Source organism: Corvus cornix, chromosome 14, assembly GCF_000738735.6.
Source record: "Corvus cornix cornix isolate S_Up_H32 chromosome 14, ASM73873v5, whole genome shotgun sequence".
NCBI classification, from domain to species: domain Eukaryota; kingdom Metazoa; phylum Chordata; class Aves; order Passeriformes; family Corvidae; genus Corvus; species Corvus cornix.
Genome location: NC_046344.1, coordinates 4,677,355 through 4,699,778, shown reverse-complemented (window position 1 = coordinate 4,699,778; position 22,424 = coordinate 4,677,355). Strand labels below are relative to the sequence as shown.

At 43.0% G+C, this 22,424-nt stretch overlaps 1 protein-coding gene across 1 annotated transcript; it reads right to left on the bottom strand.

Annotated features, from left to right (window-relative positions):
- Window positions 1-7,071: 7,071 nt before the first annotated feature.
- On the bottom strand, window positions 7,072-22,424 carry EIF3B (eukaryotic translation initiation factor 3 subunit B). Its single transcript, XM_039560464.1, has 19 exons — window positions 21,772-22,424; window positions 18,412-18,604; window positions 17,250-17,369; window positions 17,101-17,158; window positions 16,311-16,439; window positions 15,135-15,292; window positions 14,410-14,541; window positions 14,252-14,318; window positions 14,100-14,146; window positions 13,130-13,340; window positions 12,488-12,560; window positions 11,900-12,022; window positions 11,641-11,719; window positions 10,657-10,795; window positions 10,333-10,458; window positions 9,775-9,852; window positions 9,232-9,340; window positions 8,754-8,870; window positions 7,072-7,644 (listed from the first exon to the last, which is right to left on the bottom strand). Exons 1-18 carry the CDS (start codon window positions 22,241-22,243, stop codon window positions 8,767-8,769), a joined length of 2,418 nt encoding a protein of 805 aa, XP_039416398.1. The 5' UTR covers window positions 22,244-22,424; the 3' UTR covers window positions 7,072-7,644; window positions 8,754-8,766.

The following is a 22,424-nucleotide window of genomic DNA, read 5'->3' as shown; positions in this document are numbered from 1 at the left end:
CTTCAGCACTGTCACCTTTTATCTGGGTGACAAGTGGCCTCTGGGCTGTGCAGTTCTGTTCACCTGCCAAAAAACATTTATCTAAGCAGGGAAAACAATTCTAAGGTTAAGCCTTTAAAAAACAAATGGAAGGCTGTTACCTGGGTTGCTGTGTGATCAAAAACCATGTCAAATACAAATGTTTTTCCTCAGATCTGTTAGCTCACAAGATGTCATCTGGATCTTGGCTTGGATCCATCAGGACCACCCTCTGGTATGGGATAAAGGCAGACAGAGAACCGTTAGCTCTGGGTTTGGTTCAGAGCCTGTCGGGATTCCTCACAGCACCATCCCTCGGCCAGAGGAATGCTGCACTACAGCTTTGCCTGGATAACACTCACACACACAGGGCTGAGGCCGACAGACTGGGTTTTGCAACTGGTGTAGCAACTTCTGCAATTTGAGGCACTGCAAAATCCTTGAAAGGGCCGTTGAGCAGCGAAATGGTCGCTGGCGTTGGGTAAGAGTGGTGCCTGCAGGAACACAACAGACCCTGGGCAGGCAGGGAGGGAGGGACAGCACCTCTTACCTCAATTTTCAGCTAAGATTCAGACAGAGGAGTTCTGAAAGAAAATAGTTACGTTCCTCAGCAGCAAAATTGCCTGAAGCCTTTTTGTGCAGAAGGACTGAGGGAAATATCTGCATTGCTCAAGGACAGAAACTTCATTCCATGTCTGGCTTTTAGTAAGGAAAAAAGCAAAGGTGAGAAAGGAGCTGCAGCAGGTTACAGAACTGGTTCTGTTCCATTTCAGTCCTTTAGGACTTTATGTAATACATGATTATCACAATGTGTAGTTACTGTGGAGAATGAGTTTCTTCCCCCTCCACAGAGTGGGCTCCCAAGGAGATGCTCAAGGGAAGGACAGAGAACCCTGTGCCTCCTTCTCCAGAGCAGCTTTAATGCTCTCTCAGGTAAACAGATCATTAGATAAGCAATTAGAGCATAGACTGACAGAATAACCCCACTGGTGCCCCAGGAGAGAGACAAGTGTCCAGGACAGGTGCCTGTGGGGTTCAAGAAACTTCAGAACCTCGGGATTTATTTTTCTTTTGCATTTCCTGCTGAATTCCAAGTGTCTAACAAGTATCTCTTTGATATGCAAGTTTTCAATTACCAGACTTATTTTGTTGTTGTTGTTGTTGTTTTAATTCTTTCATTTTCACTGGTCCAGTTCAGGCCTTAAAACCTGAAGCAACACAAGAACAAACTCCAAAGGGAACTCCTGGTTTGTCCTTGGTGGCAGCATTTGCCTGCTTAAGACAGACTGACACATAATCGTGCACAGGCAAGTGTGACAGGCAGGAGCAGTGCCTGGAGAATGAGGTCAGCCTGTTTCCTTGAGAAATTTGCGCTGTAACACTTTCAGGCCCCTCTTACTGAGCTCATGTAACAGCCAAATTTTGCTCACACAGTGTATGCATGTGTCCAAGAGTCCTCCTCTTCCAATCTGGGGCTTGTCTAACCAGCAGTATTCTAAAAGCACAAATCTTCTGCTTTTTCATGGAGGCATTAAAGTATAACAAGCCACAGGCAAAGTCAATTTTGAGTTAGGATTAATAAGCAGACGGAAGCAGTTCTAAATGAGTTCAGCTGGGAGTAAAAATAGCAGGGAACATGAATGCAAATCAAAATACACCAGGAAATTTAAGTACTTTGACTGCCCAGTCAATTAATTTGCTTCCATAATTACAGTTATTTGCATTATTAAGAGAAAAGCATTCTCATAGACAGAAGTTACTCAGACTAATGTAATGCACATTTCCTTCCCAGATTTCCATTAGAGAAAACAGATCTTGGGGAAGACGATGCAAGTCTGAATAAGCTGTATAAAAATAAAGCTGATATCCTTGTGAGATTAATGGCTGCTTTAAAGTAGAAAAAAAAAAAAAAGGATGTTTCACAGGTAAAGTGCTAAACAAAAATTGCATTTGTAATCTATAAAGGGGAAAGAGAGATTCATTCTCACTCTGCTTCTGAGGGCTGCTATCATGTGACTACTGTGTGGAGACAAGATATATTACAGAATTAGTGTGTGTTCAGGAAGGGTTCAGAGAAAGATCAGCTGAAGTACAATAAAAAATAATGGGATTTACATCAAAAATGAAGGTAAATAATGAGGGCACAATAAAAATATGCAAATAGATGTAGCAATGTAGAAGAGGTAAGCAGAGCCTCCTGCAATTCCTGCCTTGTAGAGAGGTGAGCAAGAGGTGGAAGATGCAGAACTGGAAAGAAAGTTCCATTGCACAGGAAGCTGCATCCCTGCTGTGTCTCAGGAAAGGCAGGAGTTTTGCAGGATTCGAAAGCAAGTGCTTGCACACGAAGCAGAAGAGCCAGAGGCTCATGGTGGCCCATGGGGTACCCAGCAGAGTCCCTGGTGCCCATCACAGGGGCTCACCTACACCCAGGCACAGCCCCAGAGCTCACCCACACCCAGGCACAGGCAGCCCCCCAGCTCACCTGCTCTCCCGCTCTGCAGGCAGCGAGTCTCAGCACCACTGAGGGCAAAGGGTCACCTGAACACACGGACACAGGTGGCTTTTGTGTGCTGGGGCCACCCAGAGCTCCCTGCAGCAGGGCTCAGTTCTGGGCAAGCACCAGCCACAGTCACAGCTTCTTGCTGCATCTCTTCTGCTGATCAAACTCAAAACATTAAAGCTTTAAAGCCCAGAGAGTTTAATGAAGTTCATAAAGTTTAAACCAGTTCATTCTCCCATGATTTGCACTTTTATCTTGACAAACTCTTCCTCCCTCTGCCTCTGTTTCTGTCTCTAACACAGCAGGACTCTGACTGATTGACAGGGAAGGTGGCAGAGTGAACTCAGCCGTGACATTGCTGCAGCCAGCAGGAGCCTTCGGAGGTCTGGGACCATGGTACCCACAGTAGTAGGGCTGAGCACAATTACAGATTCCCCTGGTGTTCCCAAAACACCGATTAAAGTTATCCATTACAAAGAAAGGGAATTGCATTTCACTAAGTACCCATTTTGTTTAATCCCAGGTAGCAATCATTATGAGCCTGTTCAACCAGATCGGAGCAAGTTGGCCCTAATCTGTGCAGGTCCCCCAGGGTTCCTTGGGAGCCGGAATTCATCTGGAATTCATCACAGGACTGGAGTGATTATAAAGTAGCAATTAAGTGCCAGTGCCTTGTGCCACAACTCAATCAGTCAGAAACACTCTGCTCTGTTTGAAACATAGACATAATTTGACTCAAAGATTTAAAACACAATGGCACAACCTATTTGTCAGCATTAATAACAGACAAGAGCACGTGTATTTGAGCCTGTTTAACCTACAGGTGAAGCCCCAGAGGAAATCCTGCTGTGGGGTTAATTGGGCCCCCTGAAGCTGGGGTCCTGCTCTGGCCCTCACTGTGGGTGAGCGGCATGGTCCCAAACCTGTGTGCCTGGCAGAGGGTTTGTTTGAAATCCCACTAAAGAACTCCTTTGGGACCTCACATAATAAGAGAGATTAAAAAAATTCTATTTTCACCTTTCCATGACTGTTTCACTTTCATAAAACACAGTGACATCCCCTTTACAGCTCCTGGCAGAAGAGCTGATGCTGCTAAAACATTTCATAATGCACAGAAATGATGCTGTACCCAGCAAGCACTTAGCAAAACAGACTTTTTCTACAGCCTCACCAGTCACAAGCAACTAGTTTCTATAGGAACCAGATTTATCTGCACAATAACAAGCCATGTACCAATTAAATGAGGGTTTCACCAACAGCTCCCAGTCTCAAGCACTGTAATAGACAGTTTTGAGTAGTTCTGGCAGCAGCAAAGGAAGATTTCTTCGCTGTGAACATGTCAGGGTACCAGGTGAGCTCCTTAGCTTTGGACAGCTTTTAATATTCACAAGAATTAAGTTAATTGCAGTTTCATCAGCTCCCTAAACAGGGCAGAGGGACACTGCTATGAGCAGCTCATTCCCACATCTCTTAAAAGCATTTAAAAATACTATCCTGTACACCATAATCCCAAATTCTACAGGAGGTGGAGGGGATCATGCAAGTCTCTTGGACAGCCTTGAACTCCAAAATGGTCCAGTTAATCACTGCACCTGGGAGCCCCAGCCCCTGAGGGTAAGAAAACAAACCCCAATGAGCAGCATGTGGAGCCAGGTCACACCAAGTACTAAGGCTTTTCCTTGCATTAGAGAGGAATGTAAGGTATTCCACATATTATTGACTTTATTTTATGCGATTCCAGTTAGAGCAGAGGTTTCTGTGTCTGCCCCAATCCTGTTTCAGCACACTGAGAGCAATGCTTCAGTTTAACTGAGAGGCACAGGGTTGAAGGTTAAAACTTGGGAGAGGATTACATTTTCAAAGCATTCCTCTTACTGAGATCAACACAGAGATGCTGAGGCCCTGCAGGAATTGTGAGGACTCCGGCAGGCCTTTAATCCCAGCTGCTTTTGGCTGCTTATTGTGAATCTGTCACTCAGGTCCCAAAGAGATGGGGACAATGAGGATCACCGTCCAAGGGGGACACCACCACCACCACCTGCCAAGTGACCCCGCCTCACCTACCCCACTGCACATTTTACTCTGCAGATTACTTACCCACAACTGCTTTAAATCATGCACGGATAGTGCAAGTCTGTTTTTTTCCCTCCAATTGGACCAGAAAGCCCAGGAACACCAGGAGTCCATACATTACAACAACCCATTAAAAAAGCCACAAGGAGATCACCCTTTGTATTCATTTTTTATTGACAGTAAAGGAGTCAAACCTCATAAAAGTTACAGCAAGGCTTAATTAAAAAATATTAGAATTTAAGAAGTTAAAACTTAGTAGAGCAAGTGACTAAAATTTGTTCTGTGAAGTTTGCATTAAGGGCTGTAGATGGTTAAAAGGTCATGAGAATATTTACTACAAATTCAAAATAAAGACAGAGTGAAGACTAGCCCAGGATTATATGAATTAGTCCAGTTAATCCTGCTATTTAAGAACACTCATTAAAAATACTTAATACTTTAACAAAACTAAGGAGAGATACTATCTTAATGCTTAAGGTTTGTTTCCTTTCCCACCCAAATTCTGGACCCTCAAGGGCACTCAGTGGAGGTTCAAGTGCTGTGGGAAGCCTTTTTTCCCCACCCTACATAGCTTTAGCCAGTACCTACAAACCTGCTTCTGCTTTGACCATCCTTCTGAAGCCCTTACAAAGGCACAGGCTGAGAAGCAGTGGCAGAGAACTCGAAGCTACACAGATGGATTCAATGCAACAGGAGGAGCCTCCCTCCCTACTCCACCTCCCAGTGCTATTCCAAGATATGGCAAAGAGGATAATTTACCAAATACATTCCCATAAAGCAATTTCAGTAGCACATAATTTGCAAAAAGCATTTGAAGTAAGAAGCACAAGAGAAAAGATGAAGTAATTGAAGGGAGTGATGTCAGAAATGCTGGTGTTAGATGAGAAAAGGCCTGAACTGCTGGTCAAGATCGCATCAGCTTCCAGAGATGCTGCAGGAACAATTCTGGATGCAATTTTTATGTTGTTTTTTTCCTCCACTGATGATCTGCACCTCAGAGAAGCATCTTGTAAGAGAACTCAATTTACTCAACATTGGAATTACATCTCATTACTTTGAAAAGAGCCAGGAATAAAACACAGTAGCCTATTAAACCTTCATTGCACGGAGACAGGAGAAGAAAACCTGTCAACTCAATTTGTGACTTAGAAAATGGTTGAGAAGTCAGCTCTTCACAACCAAAGGGTCATAAAAATGATTCCTGCTATGCAAGTTCAAGCCATCACTCTTTACCATGAGGGTGAAGAGGCCCTGGCTCAGGTTGTCCACAGAAGCTGTGGCTGCCCCAGCTCTGGAAACGTCCAAGACCAGGTTGGATGGTGGGATAGTGGAAGGTGTCCCTGCCCACAGCAGGGGGTGGAATGAGATGAGCTTTAACATCCTTTCCAACCCAAACCATTCCACGATCACTGGAGAACTTTGTTGTGCTGTAAATTCTTCTGCACTGTTTTTCTAGAAAGTATTTCTTTCCAGTCCAGTTGAGAAATGAGGCTGGGGAATACTGTGGAGTAAACTTTAATCAACTATGTACCTGTCTATATGGATTATGAATGAACAAATGCAGAAAACTGGAAATTAATACAGACTTTCGGAAAAACAACACATGCTGGTTAAAGAGTGAATTGTTGACACTAAGTACCATTTACAGGAAAATAATTTTGAAAACTTCCTGGTGAAGAGGACATGGGAGTTAATTGAGGCATTTGTGCGCTGGCCATCACAGTAAATTTACCTATGAAAAAGGAAGTGCTGAGAACATCCCTGTACCTTGGCCACCTGCAGCTGAGTGGGGCTGTCCTGTGCCCAGAGGGCTTCCCACTCCAGAGGTCCCACCCTGCTGTACAAGTGAGCCCTGGGCTTAAGGAAAGCCAGTCAAGAGTGCTCACCTTGGCAATTTCCCTGCCCAGTCCAGAAGAGAGGAACATCCTCATTCTCCAAGGGCAAGGAACAGGCCAACCTCTCTCACTGACTGCTCTGACAAGATTCAGTTCTACATACAAATATTAAATATAAATATAAATATATAAATATAAATATGCTGCTGCACCAGCTCTGAGTACGGTTCTTCCTGCTGAGCTTGGAGGTCTTTGGAAATGGAACCAGGTACTGCAAGAGGGAGCAAAAGGCATGTGGACAGAGCACTGTTCTAGAAGGCTGCAATTTTCTAACATTTCTAACTAACAAGACACAGGTCCAAAAATTCCTGAGGCTTTTATCAGTTTGCAAATGGTTTAAGAATCCAGTCATTTTCTAGTCACTCCACCACCATGAACAGGCCAATGTGACAGATTAAGGAGCTGTACCATATTGTAAACAACAAACCAACCACAACACAAAGCCAGAAGGGCCATGAGGAACCAAGATTTGAAAAAAATCCAAAGGAACCATTAAGGCAATACAGCAAACACACTCTTATTACTGGGTGCTGTTTGACATTGATCATTCAGGGAAAGATTCCCTACAAACGACACGAAGCCAGCCTGGTTTTAGTATAGGTCTGCTTTTATTTCCATATTCAGCTCTTTGAGGGAGACATCCTTTCACAATCTGAAAGGAGGAGGGTATAGCCCGCTGTAGTGCTGCTTCAGCACACTAAAACACATCATACGAAAAATGGTTCTGGTGACTTTTCCCCAACCCAAACGAACACCTGTCCATGCCCTTGGGACACAGAGAGAGCCCTGGAACCCAAACATCGTGTGTGTGAGACAGGGGTGCACTGGTGAATCTCACCTCACTGGCAAGAGGCAAAAACTGCCAGCTGGCAAGGACTGCACGGGAATCTGGAAGTAAATACTGGTAGTAGTGGATTTAAAAAGAAAAAAATAATAGTCAAACCCTAGAAAAAAAAAAAAAGAATATAAATTTAAAAGCAGCGCCTTTCCAGTATCTCACTGCAGCAGGCAGCCAGACTTAAAGGCACTACAATGTGTCAGAATGGAGAAAATCTGGTGCATCCACCCTTCCAGAGTGCAAGAATATGGATTAAGAATTCCAAAGTTGTTATAGGCTTTCGGAAAACAAACTTCTTTTCAGCACGAGATCTGGTGGAGCTGCAAAAAACAAAAAAAAGAGGTGAGTTAGCTACTGTATTTTATACAAACAGCTCAACCTCAGCAGCTGAGCTGGAAAAAGGCTACACCAGCTTGTGTTTCACCTCTTCCTAAACTCATGTGGTTTAAATCCATACAGTAAGCAGCTTCTCTCCCTCTTCCTTCCATAAAAAGACCTCCCATGTACGGAACACAGATAAGCCAGACCCAAAGACAGTCAAAGGTATCAAGCTTGTTATTTTTCTACAGCTCCCAGAGGCACATGTTGCACCTGAGCTCTTTAGACTGGAGGCTGAAGAACTGCAGGGTGACTTACAGGTGTGTATTTCCAGTCTCCCCTCCCTCTTCCTTAAGTGAGATCCTAAACGTGACAGAGCACAAACCCACTGCAAGTTTTAAATCCTGTGTCTTCACTATCAAGGTATTTTTCCTCCTTAATACAACGTCAAGCTCCCTAAAAGACATTTTCCACAGCAGGGGCTGGGAGTAGCCTCCATCGCCAACATAAAATATATGAATTCAAAAGAAGGAACTGGGAAAAACACCAAATTAAATAAAATATTTCAGCAACAAGCCATGACAGTCAGTACACAAAAATCTGCCACTACCTGAACCCTACCCAGCTTTTCTAGAAAACAATATCTGACTTCATGTAGATATTTAAACATTATCTCAAAATTTTATCAGCCTACAGATAAATGCTGCATAATACAGTATTTAAACTCTGCCTAGTCTTGGACTAACATGCAAATCTTCCAAAAGGCAAAATTCCTATCTCATACTAACTACAATTCCTTCTACAGACAGAACCTACAGCCTCTGCAATACGCTCTGTTCAGAGGCTGACCCTGACTCTGCTGTGGGTTTGATCTCTCTGGCCAGACAGGACATACACAGTACTCTGCTCAGTACAACTCACAAATCCGACTGTCTGCAATTACTTTTTAAAAAATGCTTTTGTCTCCTCTAGCCACAAAAAAACCCCAAACAACAATTCAGAGAACAACACATTCACCAATGCTACAGACAGACCTAACTCTCTCAAGCAAATTATCAGCTCTATAGCAATAGTTGACAGAAAAGTTTCTCTCTACTGAGAGTTATCTTACCACAGTTTTATTATTACTCTGGTTCTGCAAGGGTAATAATTTCTTCATTGATAAAAAATTCCACAGTCTCCTCCTCCCAGTCATCAACATTGCTGTCCAGCTCATCTGTGTCGACCCCTGCAATGGAGAAAACATCAGCACTGAACCCATCAAACAAGGCAGCAATGGAATGATTTGATGCTCTTGGCAGAAACATTCCTTAGAGCAGCAGTGAAACAAGAGGTATTTGGTACTTTAAATCATAACAAGTACACGCAAAATTTATTCAGGCATTACTGTCTCCCACTACAGTTTTATCCTAAGGTCAAGCCAATGCCTTTTTTCTCCCCCTTAAATCCTGTCACGATTCAAGATAAAAAGTACAAAAAAACTGCAGAGAACACAGGACTGGGTTCAGCAGGAAGCAGAGGGAGGAGAGGAGAGGATGAGGCCCCAAAGGAGGTGTTTCTCGGTGGTTTTGCCCAGCCCCGAGCCTCACCGCCGCGCAGCTCCAGGCGCTCGTTGCGCTGCTCCATGTACAGCTCTTGCGCCATCTTGCGGTACTTCCTGAACTCCTCCATCATCGTGCGCCGCCGCTCCACCAGCTCCTGCGGGGGCAGGAAGGGGTTAAACCTCCCACGGAACCAAACCCGCACGCCAGGCATTCCTTAGCGAGTCAAGCTTTGTTCTCAGAAACACCTTCTACTGATTCAGAAGAAAAAAGATTCTCTTCTGTAATCAAAATGCTGTTTTGGTGAGGTTTTTTTTTTAATTGAAAGAGCTTTTCTTATTTTAAACTCTGGCTAATGCAGCAACACACTGAGAACTCCAAAATTTTACCACCTTTGCTTAATGAGGTAACACCAGTTCCTCTCCAGACTCTTTACAGCAGCACCTCTCTGAACTACCCACTGGACTAATTCTAACCATCTGGATTCAAATGAACACTTGCGATACAGGAAATGTAATTTACCTATCACCACTGCCAACTAAGGATAAGCTACAAGAGTTTAATCTATAATGTATTTCAAAAGTGTCTTGCCTTTGAAGCTTTGGACTGGCTCAGGCGATCCTTCTGCTCAAATATCTTGGAGTATTTCTTCAGGTCCTTCTTAATTTGCTGTGAAACAGGAAATTTTATTTCAACTGGAGTATCAGACTAGCAATTACAACCACCATCTTCTCTAAGAACTCCTTTGGCAGGCCTAAGCAGGCTATGCCTTTCTGAAGAACATCTCTCTGGTAGGCAATTTCCCTTCACTATAATTTTGCTCTTCCTGGCTTATAGATCATATAAGTGCTTCTGTACACACACAACTAGCAAAGTCTGAACAAAAAAATTCAATCTTACTCTTCTTTATACCCTTTCATCATACCCTAACTGTAAGAACAACTGGTGACCATTTCTACTTTGAGCTTACAATACAGTTAATATCTGGAGACATTCCCAGAAATGAGGTCTCACACAGCAGCGTGTTCATTCACACATTCAGGGCAAAAGGCAGTTGTGTAACAAGCCTCATCCTCAAGAGGAGGAAGCAAACCAAGTATGCTTGATACACCAAATCCATGTCAGCACAAAGGCCCTGGAATACCCTACCTTTATCTGATCCTCGCTGAGCAGGGTAGCTGGTCGTGGTCTCCAGAGCAGCTGACAGAACCTGTCTTTGTTGTTTTTCTGAAGCAGACGGCCTTGGAAGGTCCATAACCAATATGCATTGTCCACCTGGAAGAGCAGTGCACCAGCTCAGCCAAGATAAGCTTTAACTTAACACTGGAGTCCTCAGAAATTAATGTTTAAAACTGCGGTGCAGGTTAAGTCATTTGACCAGTGACAGGCGTTCGTTTTCTCTTCCTAATCAAAAGTCCTTTCCAGTACCACTGGAAGAGCAAGCGGGGGTGGGGAAAAGAGGTGCATCAGTACCTTGTGGCTCCACCAAGACACAGAGGTGACAATGTATCTGCCCGTGGGGTCCCACTCCACATCCGAGGCCGTGTAGTGCTCCGCGATGTTCATCATGGTGCAGTCGGACGTGTCAACAAACGCTAAGGCACCATTCATGCTGCACAGGCAAAACAAGACATTGCTTTACACACCAGCACAGCCTGGGGTTTTAAAAGCATTTCATAAGCTGCATCTCTACAAATCCTCATTACAAACAAATTCCCACAGCAGCCACGAGACAGGTTGGTACCAGTCTCTGTGGCTGGAAAGCAACGTGGTGGATAAAAACAAAACACCCCGTAAGAATGACACTTTTGTTTCCATGTTCAGTGACCCTTAAGAATACAAATAAAATGGGTTAAAGTTACAGTAAAAACATGCTCTAGGCAAGCTACAGCCAAAGTTGAACAATCATATGCTTAGACAGAGTAGTGAAGAAAAGATTAAAGAAATAATTCATCCACTAAGATGAACAGCAGTGCTTGTTTGAAAGCATGTGAAAGCAAGTATTACTTGACTAGTTAATAACAATCATTTTCACTTGCTCGGAAGTGCAACTTTCTTGATAATTCTTTCACAAAGCAGCACTGTCATTAACAGGCACTGCCCATGAAAGGGCACTAGATTGACAACAAATGCATCACAAGAGCCACATACATGTCCAAACTGGATTGGCTCAGTCAGTATTTAACTTGAACAGCTGAAAGGTGTTTCTAAATATCCACTTTTCTGTTGAAAAATGCATTCCTCATTTGATGTGGCAAAAATAGGAAATGAAAGCTGCAAAGGACTAAGCTACATCATGAAGTTGCATCTCTGCTCTGCCTTTGCTTTTGCACAGCTCTATCAGGATTACTGCAATCAACATTCACAGGGACACCAAACACTTCTTGGTGAGATGCAGTAGTTCTTTTCCTCCTAAAAATGAATGTGGTGCTGTTCAGCAACCTGTGCAACACTCACCTTCTGAGGCCAGCCAACACTACAAACTGCCCCTGGGGACTCCAGAATATCGTGTTTGCCTGCTGTTTGTCAAATGTTTCTGAAAAGAAACATGGCAAATTCAGAAAGAGATCTCAGTCCAATGCCATCAATTACCTTGCAAGCATCAGCCCCGCCAATTTCTCACAAGACATCACAAACAGCCACAATTTTGAGTTTACTGCATCTTCTACCATGCAAAATCCTTATTATCTGCACTTTTCACTTGTTTTTCACTTACTTATGAGTTCTATTTTCCCGTTGTTTTTAACATGGTAAAAGGAAACTGAAATTCGTGGAGTTTCTCCATGCAACACAGCAAACTTGCTTCCATTTGGTTCCCAAGCAAAGGCTATAATGCTTTCTGTAACAAGAGGAGCCAAAACTCTGTTAAAGGACAATACAAACCTCTGATTTTCTTTAGCTACCAAAGAAAACTAAGATATTGAAGAGAGAGAACCCATCAGTTAACAAACTTTCTTTTAAAACACACGTTGATAAGGCAATTGCAGGGAGTTAGGGGAAGTGTTTCTAACTATAGCTCTAAGTCTTCCATCTTCTACAAAATACACTCATTGTCAGCCTTACCATCTTTATTAATAACACATTTTCACTTCTGTCATCTTCCAAGTCAGTCACAAGCATGAAAAGCACCAGAAGTTTTGATTTCTCATTTTTACATGAGACATTCTGAAACATTAACAATCCAGCTCTTTTCCAAAGAGTGGAAGTCCTAATTATGTCACATGCCAACAAGAATTTGTAAGGAAAACACAAGGATCTATACAAAAAAGTTCAAGCTCAAAAGTAAGGAACTACGTGGCATTACCTTTCATTTCCACCACATCCACTGGCACCTGTTTCTCTCTCATGCGGAATATTTCAAAGTTGGTCACTACTCCCTGTAAAGGCCAAAACCAGCTTGTTATCCAGCACAAAAACAGCAGAGTAAATAATTTTATCACTAGGCATAGAAGGACAACTCCATAATTAGCCTGTTAGGACACAGGATGAGAGTGAGTCAAGGTTTATTCCTTTAATGAGAGCAAATAAATACAATATGCCTCCTTATAAAAAACATCCCAAATTTGTTCTGACGAAGAATAACTTCAGAATTGTACAAAAGCATCTATTTTTTTTCAGACTGTTATAAAATTTAATTAAGACAGATGAACATGTGGCACATTACACAGCTTGACCTACATCTTGTTCAGCAGCTGCTTAATTCTGAGCAGGAGAAGAGGTGAGGCATAGACCTCTCAGAGACCAAGAGGCCACTAAAGTCAAAGCAAATCCTGGATGCAAACATTACATACATTTTGCTTTCCACATGCTTCAAATTCAAATGGAAAAAATTAAAAATAGCTTTGACATGATATAATTTACACTGCCTCTACTGAAAGGCAGTACTGTAAGAAAAGGAAGCATGAGACAGAACCAAATTTTACCAGTAAAATCAGAATTCATGTACCTGTGTGCCTTTGGGAGTCCTGTCTACCTTCACACACAGGTAGTCCCCGTTCTTCTGCCAGTGCAGTTTACAATCTACTACGTTGAACAAATTCCGCACACGAATTTCTTGTCTAGAAGGCAGCTGCATCAAAGTCACTCTTGCTGGGATGTCTTTGTCCTCAGGCACCCAGAAAGCAATTATGTTACCACCTGGAGACCATGAGAAATCTCTACAGGAACAAAGTTAAAAATATGCCGTTTTAATTTTTAGTTAGAGATGCTACAAGCAGAAACCACTTTCCTCATTGTATCTGAATGTTGCAGACAAAGATCAACTCTCAATAATAAAGACAGGCACAGACATATAACTGAGGGCAATTTAATAACGATACCAAAACAGATCTTTAAGCAGCTATTTAACTTTGCTATATCACCAATGTTATCCAATCAGTATATCTCACCAAAAAGCAAGGATTACACATAGAATAAATGCCAAAGATCTAGGAACAAATGAGCCAAAAACCCCCCTATTAAATTACCATGGAGACCATCTTCTTGCACCTGGGTACACTTGATTTTCTTGCTGCTTTACAGAGATTATTTTTAAAACTCTCAGAGGAGTCAGTGTGTCTTGTGCAGACACAGCACACTGCACTGAGCCAGCACAACCACCTTGTTAGGGAGATATTCCCTAACTAACTGCATTCCAGTGTGGTTCCTTTGTAGACAAGGAACAGGACTCCCTAGATAGACCCTGGATTAAGCAGTACCACAAAGAGGATTTCAAAGCACAGAACCTACCAAGTGTATTCATCAACAAATGGAGAGTTTTCCATTTCTTTTTGCCACTTTCTCTAATTTGATCAACTCAACATGTAAGGCTGTTTGCTCTAGTCAACAGTCTAAAGATTCCTCTCACCATAACAAATCCCCAGACTAAAGGATTCCAGCTAAAGAGCACAGTTATGATTACAAGGGAATAGACTCACCTTATCCCATTGATTTTCAAGCTCTTTTTGTCCAACAAACCCATAGACTAAAAGATGAGAAAAGGATGAATTTTCAAGTTAGTAACATTCTTGTATTTCAACACATACTTTCTACTCTCATGATTATGCAAAAAAACCCTGCAAGAACTTACAGGTGTTTCATAGATGCTGAGGGTATCTGAAGTCATTCGAGCAAAGAATTTACCATCATGACTCCATCTAAGCAAGAAAAAAAGCCATTAAATTGGAACTGCCTTTTTACTAAATGAAGCCTGGGACTACAACTCTCTAATTCTGTTTTTCAACCTACTTAAAAATAGGCCAATGAGCTGAGTTTTCACAGTGGAATCCTCTCTTCTTTTGGCCAGTCAGAATATCCCAGATGATGATAGCCTGAGGGTCATCCTGTGTGTCCATCAAAGGGCTGAAGGTCACTAAATACCTACAAAAGAAAGAATCCATTTCACTATTGAAACTTCATCTAGTATGTCAGTACCAGCAGCCTTTCACCCAAGTAGTATTTAAATACCAGGCACTTTGAAACAAAAGTTTCTCTAATGAGACTTTTCAGGAGAGAGAAAAATAAGAACAGGATGATAAAGGAGGAGAAAGCTTCCCTGATATCCCTCTGGCTAAAAAGATTCTAGATTTATGTGCAAGTCTTTCCATATTGATGTTACAAGGCAGGGGAACTCGACCTATTATATAGTTTTGACATGAGAATAGCACTGGTTTTGAACCAAACATAAATCATTGACCTTATCCAACCCAAACTACAGGGATGCTGGATTTCTCCATTGGTAAATAATCTCTTCCCTACAATAAAGCATAAAACCCAACTGCTTCCAAATATGTTACTTGAAAACCATCAACAGAAAATGTGTCCCAGTCCTGAAATTACTTTATCTTTCTCTCCAGAGCTCCTTAATGTTCAAGAAATCTTCAGGAATTAATTTCAGCACTCCAGATTTGGAGGATGCTATTCATGCCTCATGCTTTTGACCCCTCAGCCCAAACCAATGTCATGCTCTGTACCTTTCACAGGGTGAGAAGTCAATAAGCTGCACTCCTTGGTGACTAAACCTTTGAATCTGTTTGAACTTCTCTCCACCCCACAGAGCGATGCCTCTCTGGTGGAACGTAGCCAGGTAGGTGCCTTTGGGAGACCAACGGACGTAGGTCTCTGTCCACCTCTGGATTTTAAAAAAAAGTACACATAAAAGCTTAATTTCATTCTGTGTTCCTGAAAGGGAAAGAATTAATGCATGGCTTGTAGCAGCACATTTTGTAAATCCCTTTACTAAGGGAACATCTCATGATCTGTGATAATTGTGGAGTTTAATTTCATGCACATAACATACAGTACCTATTCTTCAGGTTGAAAACTCTCAGTTAAGACCTTTCCAACTTACAGATCACCAAAGATGTTTTTCAGGTACAGTGACATCTTTTGTGTAGTAACAATTAAACCCACCTAATGGCCTGGGTTTCCTTCTTTCAGCCTCGGTAAGAACATACTCTTCTCAGAAGTAAGGGTAAGTATTTCAACTTTCTGAACAACACAGCTCTGGACCTTCAGCTAAGTTACAGAGGTCTCAGCAATACAGACCACATCCTGAGACCATGGTGATGAGCAAATATTCTCACCATCCCAGAGCCAACTTCCTTCTACTGTAATGCACAGTGGTTATTAAGGAAAATGCTCCTGGGTCCTAACAGTTCCCAGCAAGTCCAGTGCCTGCAGCAGACAGGGAGACTAACTCTCCCTCTTTTATGCCATTACCAAACCAGCTATTCCTCTTTAACACCTCTGTGGTCAGCACAAAAGCAAGGAGTCATCTGAAGCAACAAACATAAGCACATATTCAGCTCGAATGAATAGTGCTCCTCAAACTCTGACTTTGCATTCTCAGGTCTTTCTGAATCACCTATAGCAGAGAGATGAAGGAAACTAATGGGCATCATAAACCAGTTTAAAAAAAACCCAACCACCACCATAAACTCCAAAAAGTTCACTCCACAGTTCTCTTACCTAAGCAGCTAAATTTAATTCTAAAGGATGTGATTTCACCACTCTTCACAAGGAAGAAAAAATTATTTCAGCAATGGGAGAAAGATTTTTTTTTTTTTTTAATTAAAAAAGCTGCAATGTCATAAAATTAAGGAGACTGGCAGTGTATCTGCAATCTCCAGCACTTCCAGGACACTCACTGCTCTGTCCTCAATTTGAACAGGTTCCTTGATGTCATTCCAGAAAATGGATGTCCGGTCTCCTGACTCAAAGATGACACTGTACTGATCTCTACAGTCAGGGTCTTCCAACCAGTATCGGAGATTCCCCTGAGAAAAACAGAGCAAAAGGACTATTAGTGAGTCAAAGACTAAGACAGTAAGTTCCACAAATTAGTATCTACCTGGCAGGTGGAAGTTGGTCTTACCAGAGAATGTAACTTTGGGGTCTTACCACTACAAACAAGTTTTTGAAGTGAAATTAAACAATTCCACTTGCTGGATGCTGGAGGCTGAGAGCACACCATGAACAGGTGGACCTTCAAGATGGTTTGATGATGTTTAATATTTATTTTAAACAAGAAATCACTTGGTATTTGGTTTTCAAAGAAAAAACAAACTATCCTTTCTTCCACCAGACTATTTACAAACCAACTGGTAACAAACACCAAAGTTTGCCTCAAACAATTAAGAATATATAAAAAGATGCTTTTGAAAATCTATTTTTAAACGACTTGTGCAAAATTATTATTTACTCTTAAATAACAGGAGTAAATTAAGCTTTACACTATGTGTAACTATTAAACAGAAGCACTGAGTTCCTCCCATCACTTCATGATGGTGAGCATGAAGGAACAGGAGCATGTGATCAGTACTGCTATTTACACCACCATTAACACATCATTTCTATTTTTATATGGATATTCCAGCAATGAAGTAACCATTGAATATTAAGCTGAATATTCTTTCTGCTTTTCAAAAAATTCCTTACCAAATCCTTAAATGGCTGTTTCTCAGGGATTTCCCATTCATCACTGATTGTCATGTACCTGAAAGAACAATTTGGTTGGTTACACTCCATACAGGCACTCTGGATTATAATCCCCAAATCTACAGATAACACACAACTGCTGCACTCACTTATCAAAGTCTGTGAAGAGGTTGACTCTGAAAGTGTGTTGCTTATCCAGTTTGTATCCATCTGCGTTCTTCACAGCATCCACGGCATGAGAGGGGGACATGTACTCCAGGAAGATGTACCTACAAGGAAGGAAAACCAAAGTAGAAGACATTGCTGACTACAAAACAGGCTCATAATAAAGAAGAAACAATGGGGATGAATTAAGAATTCAGTACAGTGCATCTACAAGATAACTTCTTGTCTTGTCCCTAACCAATTAGGGTAAATAGCAATTAATCTCCATTCTGGCCACAGGCTCACACAGATTTTAACTGTCTGGGCCTGACCTCAATTAATCTGATATCCTTTCTGAAATGGGCCAGATCCAGTGGTGACTACAAGTTCAGCACAACCATGACAACAGTGAGAGCCAGGAACAGGCAGGTTACACCCACAGCTCTTCCCAGTAACAGGTCATGTTTAGGAATGGTAACTTGCTGTCACAGGCATCTCAAAGCATCACTCTTGTTTTACAATTACACAACTCAGCTTCCTTCTGGCCACTTAATCCAAGCTACCTCGGAGCCCAGCAGACTCAAAACTAATGGTATCCTGAACACCATCAGACAGTGTCTCAGAGAGAGATAAACAGAGAGAATAATTTTCTCATGCTTCTCACACTGACCTTATAGAATCAATAATCCCTCCACTCCAGAAAACTTGATGTTTTTATGCCTTGTAAACTATGGATTCCTCCAATATTAGGAATATTTGTTACAGACACCGACAGTCTATTTTGCAATGAACACATCCACTGCTACCAGGTTTTTAACTCAAGAGGACCTTTCACTTACTGACTAACCATAGCAGAAAACTGAGAAAAAACTCCTCATGTCGTACTGCACAGACATTTGTCTCCAAACCCAGCTAAACTGTTTCCATAATTAATCCCCACCACACTCTACTATGGAGCCTAATGAGCTGTTAAGGTTCTCAGTTCCCTCAGGAACTTGTTTGTCACTGAGACTGATGTCAGGACTGCACAGGCTGAGGTAGAAGAAGCTGATGGTAAGGACTATGAGGTCACCCTAAAAACTGGCCATAAAGTATTGACACTAACAATCAAGGGTAAGCCAGAGCTGTGTTTCAATCCTTTTTCCAGTTGGAGTTACCATGACTTACCCTTTTGTTTTTCCATCTGCTTCCGGATAAAATTCATTGATAATTTTACCAAACTTGGAAAATATTTTGTGGATGACGTTCTTCAGTTTCTCCAGTCGGTCTGGTCCAACCTGGGGTACATTATCCACAACAATCACCGAGTCTATTCCATCTGCTTCCTGTGGCTGATCTTTCAGGATGTCACCAAGCAGTTCTGCAAAGACAAGACAGACAGGAAATTAAGGCACTGGTCACATCAAGGAGGAGAAAGACAAAGGTGTAAAGAACAGTGAAAGTAAGAGAACAGAGAGACTTCACATTTCAGGAAATTTCAAGAATCACTTAAGAGACTTGGTAGTGAATGAACCTTCTGTCAAAAAAACAACTGAAGTGAATGCACAACATCCCAACAGCACTTCCTGGCTAAGTGACAGGATTATGTGGTTTCATGGCAAACTTTAGGCACCCAACTCTCAAAGTCTTTCTTTAAAAAAATCCTTCACACACTGAGGTCATCAACACTTGCACTATCAGCTTTTTTCAGGAGATGAAACTGACTCAGGAAGTCCTCAAAACTGACAATAGCACAGACAAATGCATGATTTATTACCTGACCTCTGATCAGTCCTCTTGCTCAAATTATAACCAGATGACTTTGATAAAAATAAATGTAACCTGTACCTCCCTCCCAAATTACACGAGTTTCAGCATAATTCAAAACTACCCACCATACTGGCAGCTCTGCATGTCTCAGCATCACTATAATTATGTTTAGAACTCACACTCCATCTAAACTTTTAATTAAGCACAAAAATGAAGGTCTAAGGCAAGACACTTAAAGCCATATTTAAGCTTTGTGAAGACAAGCACACATCTTTTCACACTGGATATTCCTCAAACATATTAATTCCTGAGTATCTGCAGTAAGTTTTAAGCTTACATGAAGATCACTATAAAATACAAGGCCACACAAAAAATAAGTTCACACCACCATACTTTTGAATTAGATAAAATCTGGACAGTCAGACTACCTATAGCATGCACAGACTAGGAAAAAGGTGTTGTATATGCTAATATTTTAAAGACATTAGATAATTGATGGTTTTGTAATTCAAGAAATTTTTCTGCCCAGAAACATCATTGGAAAGATCTCCAGCAATGAAGAAATATGAGAAATATGCTTACTTTGAATTTCAAACTACTAAAAAGTTGCTTTCTACAACTTTAAGCTTCTACAGGTTATTACACATGAAGCTTCCCACAGGTCTGGGGCAATGTGCTTCACAAATGTTTAGTCCATTACCACCAAGATTATGTAGCATCCACAGAATATTGTTGTTTGTAGTATTTATCACTCATAAAGATGATCTCCATGTGCATGTAAGAACTACAAATAACAATATAAAATATATAAAATGAAGGCATGCCCCACAAGGACATTTCCACAGGAGTCTACAAGCAAAAGGAAAAAACCAAAGTAAAACACAAAAGGGTAATTTTAAGGCTCTTTTAGTTATTTTTTTCATAATCACTTCTCACCAAAGACTCTGTAGGCCTACAGACAGGCCAAGGAATGCATGTTTAGATTCCTGGGCAGGAATGCAACACCCTGCACTGAATCAAAACTGTAACAGACTGAAGACAAATTCCCACGCTGTGCCCTTAAATTCAAAACTGTGACCAAAGGAATCTTCAAAGACTAAGAAGCTGGTTCAGCAAGCTCCTACTGCAGCCAGAAGGGAAGCAGGGTGTGGTGGGTACAGGGCTATCTTCAGCTGGCAGTATTTTAAGGACCACTGTCATTATCTGAACTAAAGCTTCACTGGTACCTAAGTGGTTGTCCAACACATCCCTTCTCCTGCTTTAACTCGGATCAGCTGTTCTTCCATGCCACCACCACTCAGGGGGAAAAAAGTGGCAGTAAAAGATCCGAGACGTTCCAGTCCTAAAGCTGGTCCATCTCACAGGTGTTCCTGAAGATCTGTGTTGTGATGAGCACTGAAAGAACCTTGACTTGGTCACACTGGACTGCTTTTCTCCTTGGGAAGGGCACCAGAATAATGGGAAAGGAATAAGGAAGCTCAAGAAGCAATACACACAGATAGAAAGTCAGACCAGCAAGAGGGACTAAACTTAAACGCTGTAATTCAGCCACTAATACTGGATTTCATACAGCTGAGAAGTTAACCAAATTAATTAACAATAAAATAGGCAGGGATGGAAAACATGCCCAGTTTCTAAGAAGGAACAAAACAACAATCCTAGATGTAGACAAAATGTATTAAGCAAGCACTTAGGAAAAAGAATCCAACTCCAAGGCAATTTTGCCAAAGTCTCCTTAAGAAACAAATGCAAAAGTTCAAAGAGCTGTTATACAGACTGCTAAACTGAGAACAGCAAACACTTCCTTAATCTAGGATATTTGGCTGCTGTTTTATTAAACTAAACAAAGGACTGAAACACAAGAATGCACCTGTATTACCTGTATTTCACAGCCAGTGGAGATAACTGGCTGATTTACAGTCCTGTGCTTTAGAAACATCTTTCCAGTTTTGATACGCATAACAGACCCTACAACACACAGAATACCTGCACAAGAAACCCTACAACAGCACAAATGCTGAACAAATAATGGGGGAAACAAGTACTTTTGCTATTCAAAAGCTAAGAACATTTATCCAGAAAGCCCCAACTAAAAACCACTAAATTACGGTTCTAACTTCTGTATGACAAGCCCACCCATAAACCTTTATTGTCTGTGCAGTTACACAACAGCTTTGCCATTTTAAGGCCGTCAATATCCACTACTTTTAGAAGAGCCTGGGCTGACATTTTTAACTGCCAAAACCGATTTTTCCCTATTTCCTTGTCACAAAGTACCAACATCACTTCTTCATGAGCAGTAACTCTTCTCAAACCCTATTTACCTACGGATTTCATCCTGGGTGCACGAAAAAAACCAGAACGATGAAACCTAGTTTGTAACGACCACGTCAAACACTTAAAACTTCTGTTTCTACAGCTGAGTTTAACTAATGGAGGCAAAGGGAAGGGAGACGAGCTGATGATTCCACTCTGTGAGGGCAGCCCACATCTGAGGTGTAACAGCGATTTTAGAACCACTTTAACAGTAGATATTATAACAGCAGCGTTGTGCGGTGCAGAGACAACTCAGAGAAAAGATCATTTGTGAAGCACAGCTACGATGCAGACGCGCACTCAGCATCTGGAGCGGCCCAGCACCAGGGCAGAGGCGCTGCGGGGCCCGCGGGACTCGGGGCACAGCGTTCCCCAGCCTGGCCCCGACTCCCCACGGGCTCCCCCGGCTCCGGGCAACGCCGGGGCCCCCGCAGCGCTCCCGCGGCTGCTCCCGTCCCGCACCTTCGTCGCTGATGTCGTCCACGAAGTCCTCGGGGTCGCTGAAGGAAATCTCATCCTCGGGCTCGGCCGGGACGGCAGGCGCGGCCTCCCCGTTCTCCTGCGCCGCGCCGGGCTCGGCCTCGGCCGGCGGCTCGGACTTGGGCTCCGCCGCGGGCTCGGCCCCGGCCTCAGAGCCGGGCTCGGGCTCGGCCTTCACGGGGCTCTCGCGGCCGGAGGGCGGCTGCGGCTCGGGGAGCGGCTGCTCGGGCTCCTCGGCGGCAGCGGGCGGCGGCGGCTCGGGGCGCCCCGGCGGCGCTCCGGACTCCCCTCCTCCTTCCGCCTCCTCATCTTCCTTGTCGTCTTCCTCCTGCTCCTCCTGCTGCTGCGGCGACTCCGCGGGCGGCGGGGCCGCGTCCGTGTGCTCCAGCTCCTCGGCGGGGCCCTGCGCGCCGGGCGGCGCGGCGGCCGCGGGGCTCTCCTCGGTGTCCTGCATGGGCCGGCGGCGGTGCCCGGGACCGGCTGCGGTGCCCGGGTCTCGGTGTCCGGGTCTCGGCGCGGTACGCGGTGCCCTGTGCTCGCTGCGGGGTCTCGGTGCTCGGTCCCGGTCCCGTCCGGAGCGCGGCGGGGAAAGGCGGGGGAGGGGCGGGGCGGCTCCTACGGCCGGGCCATGTGCG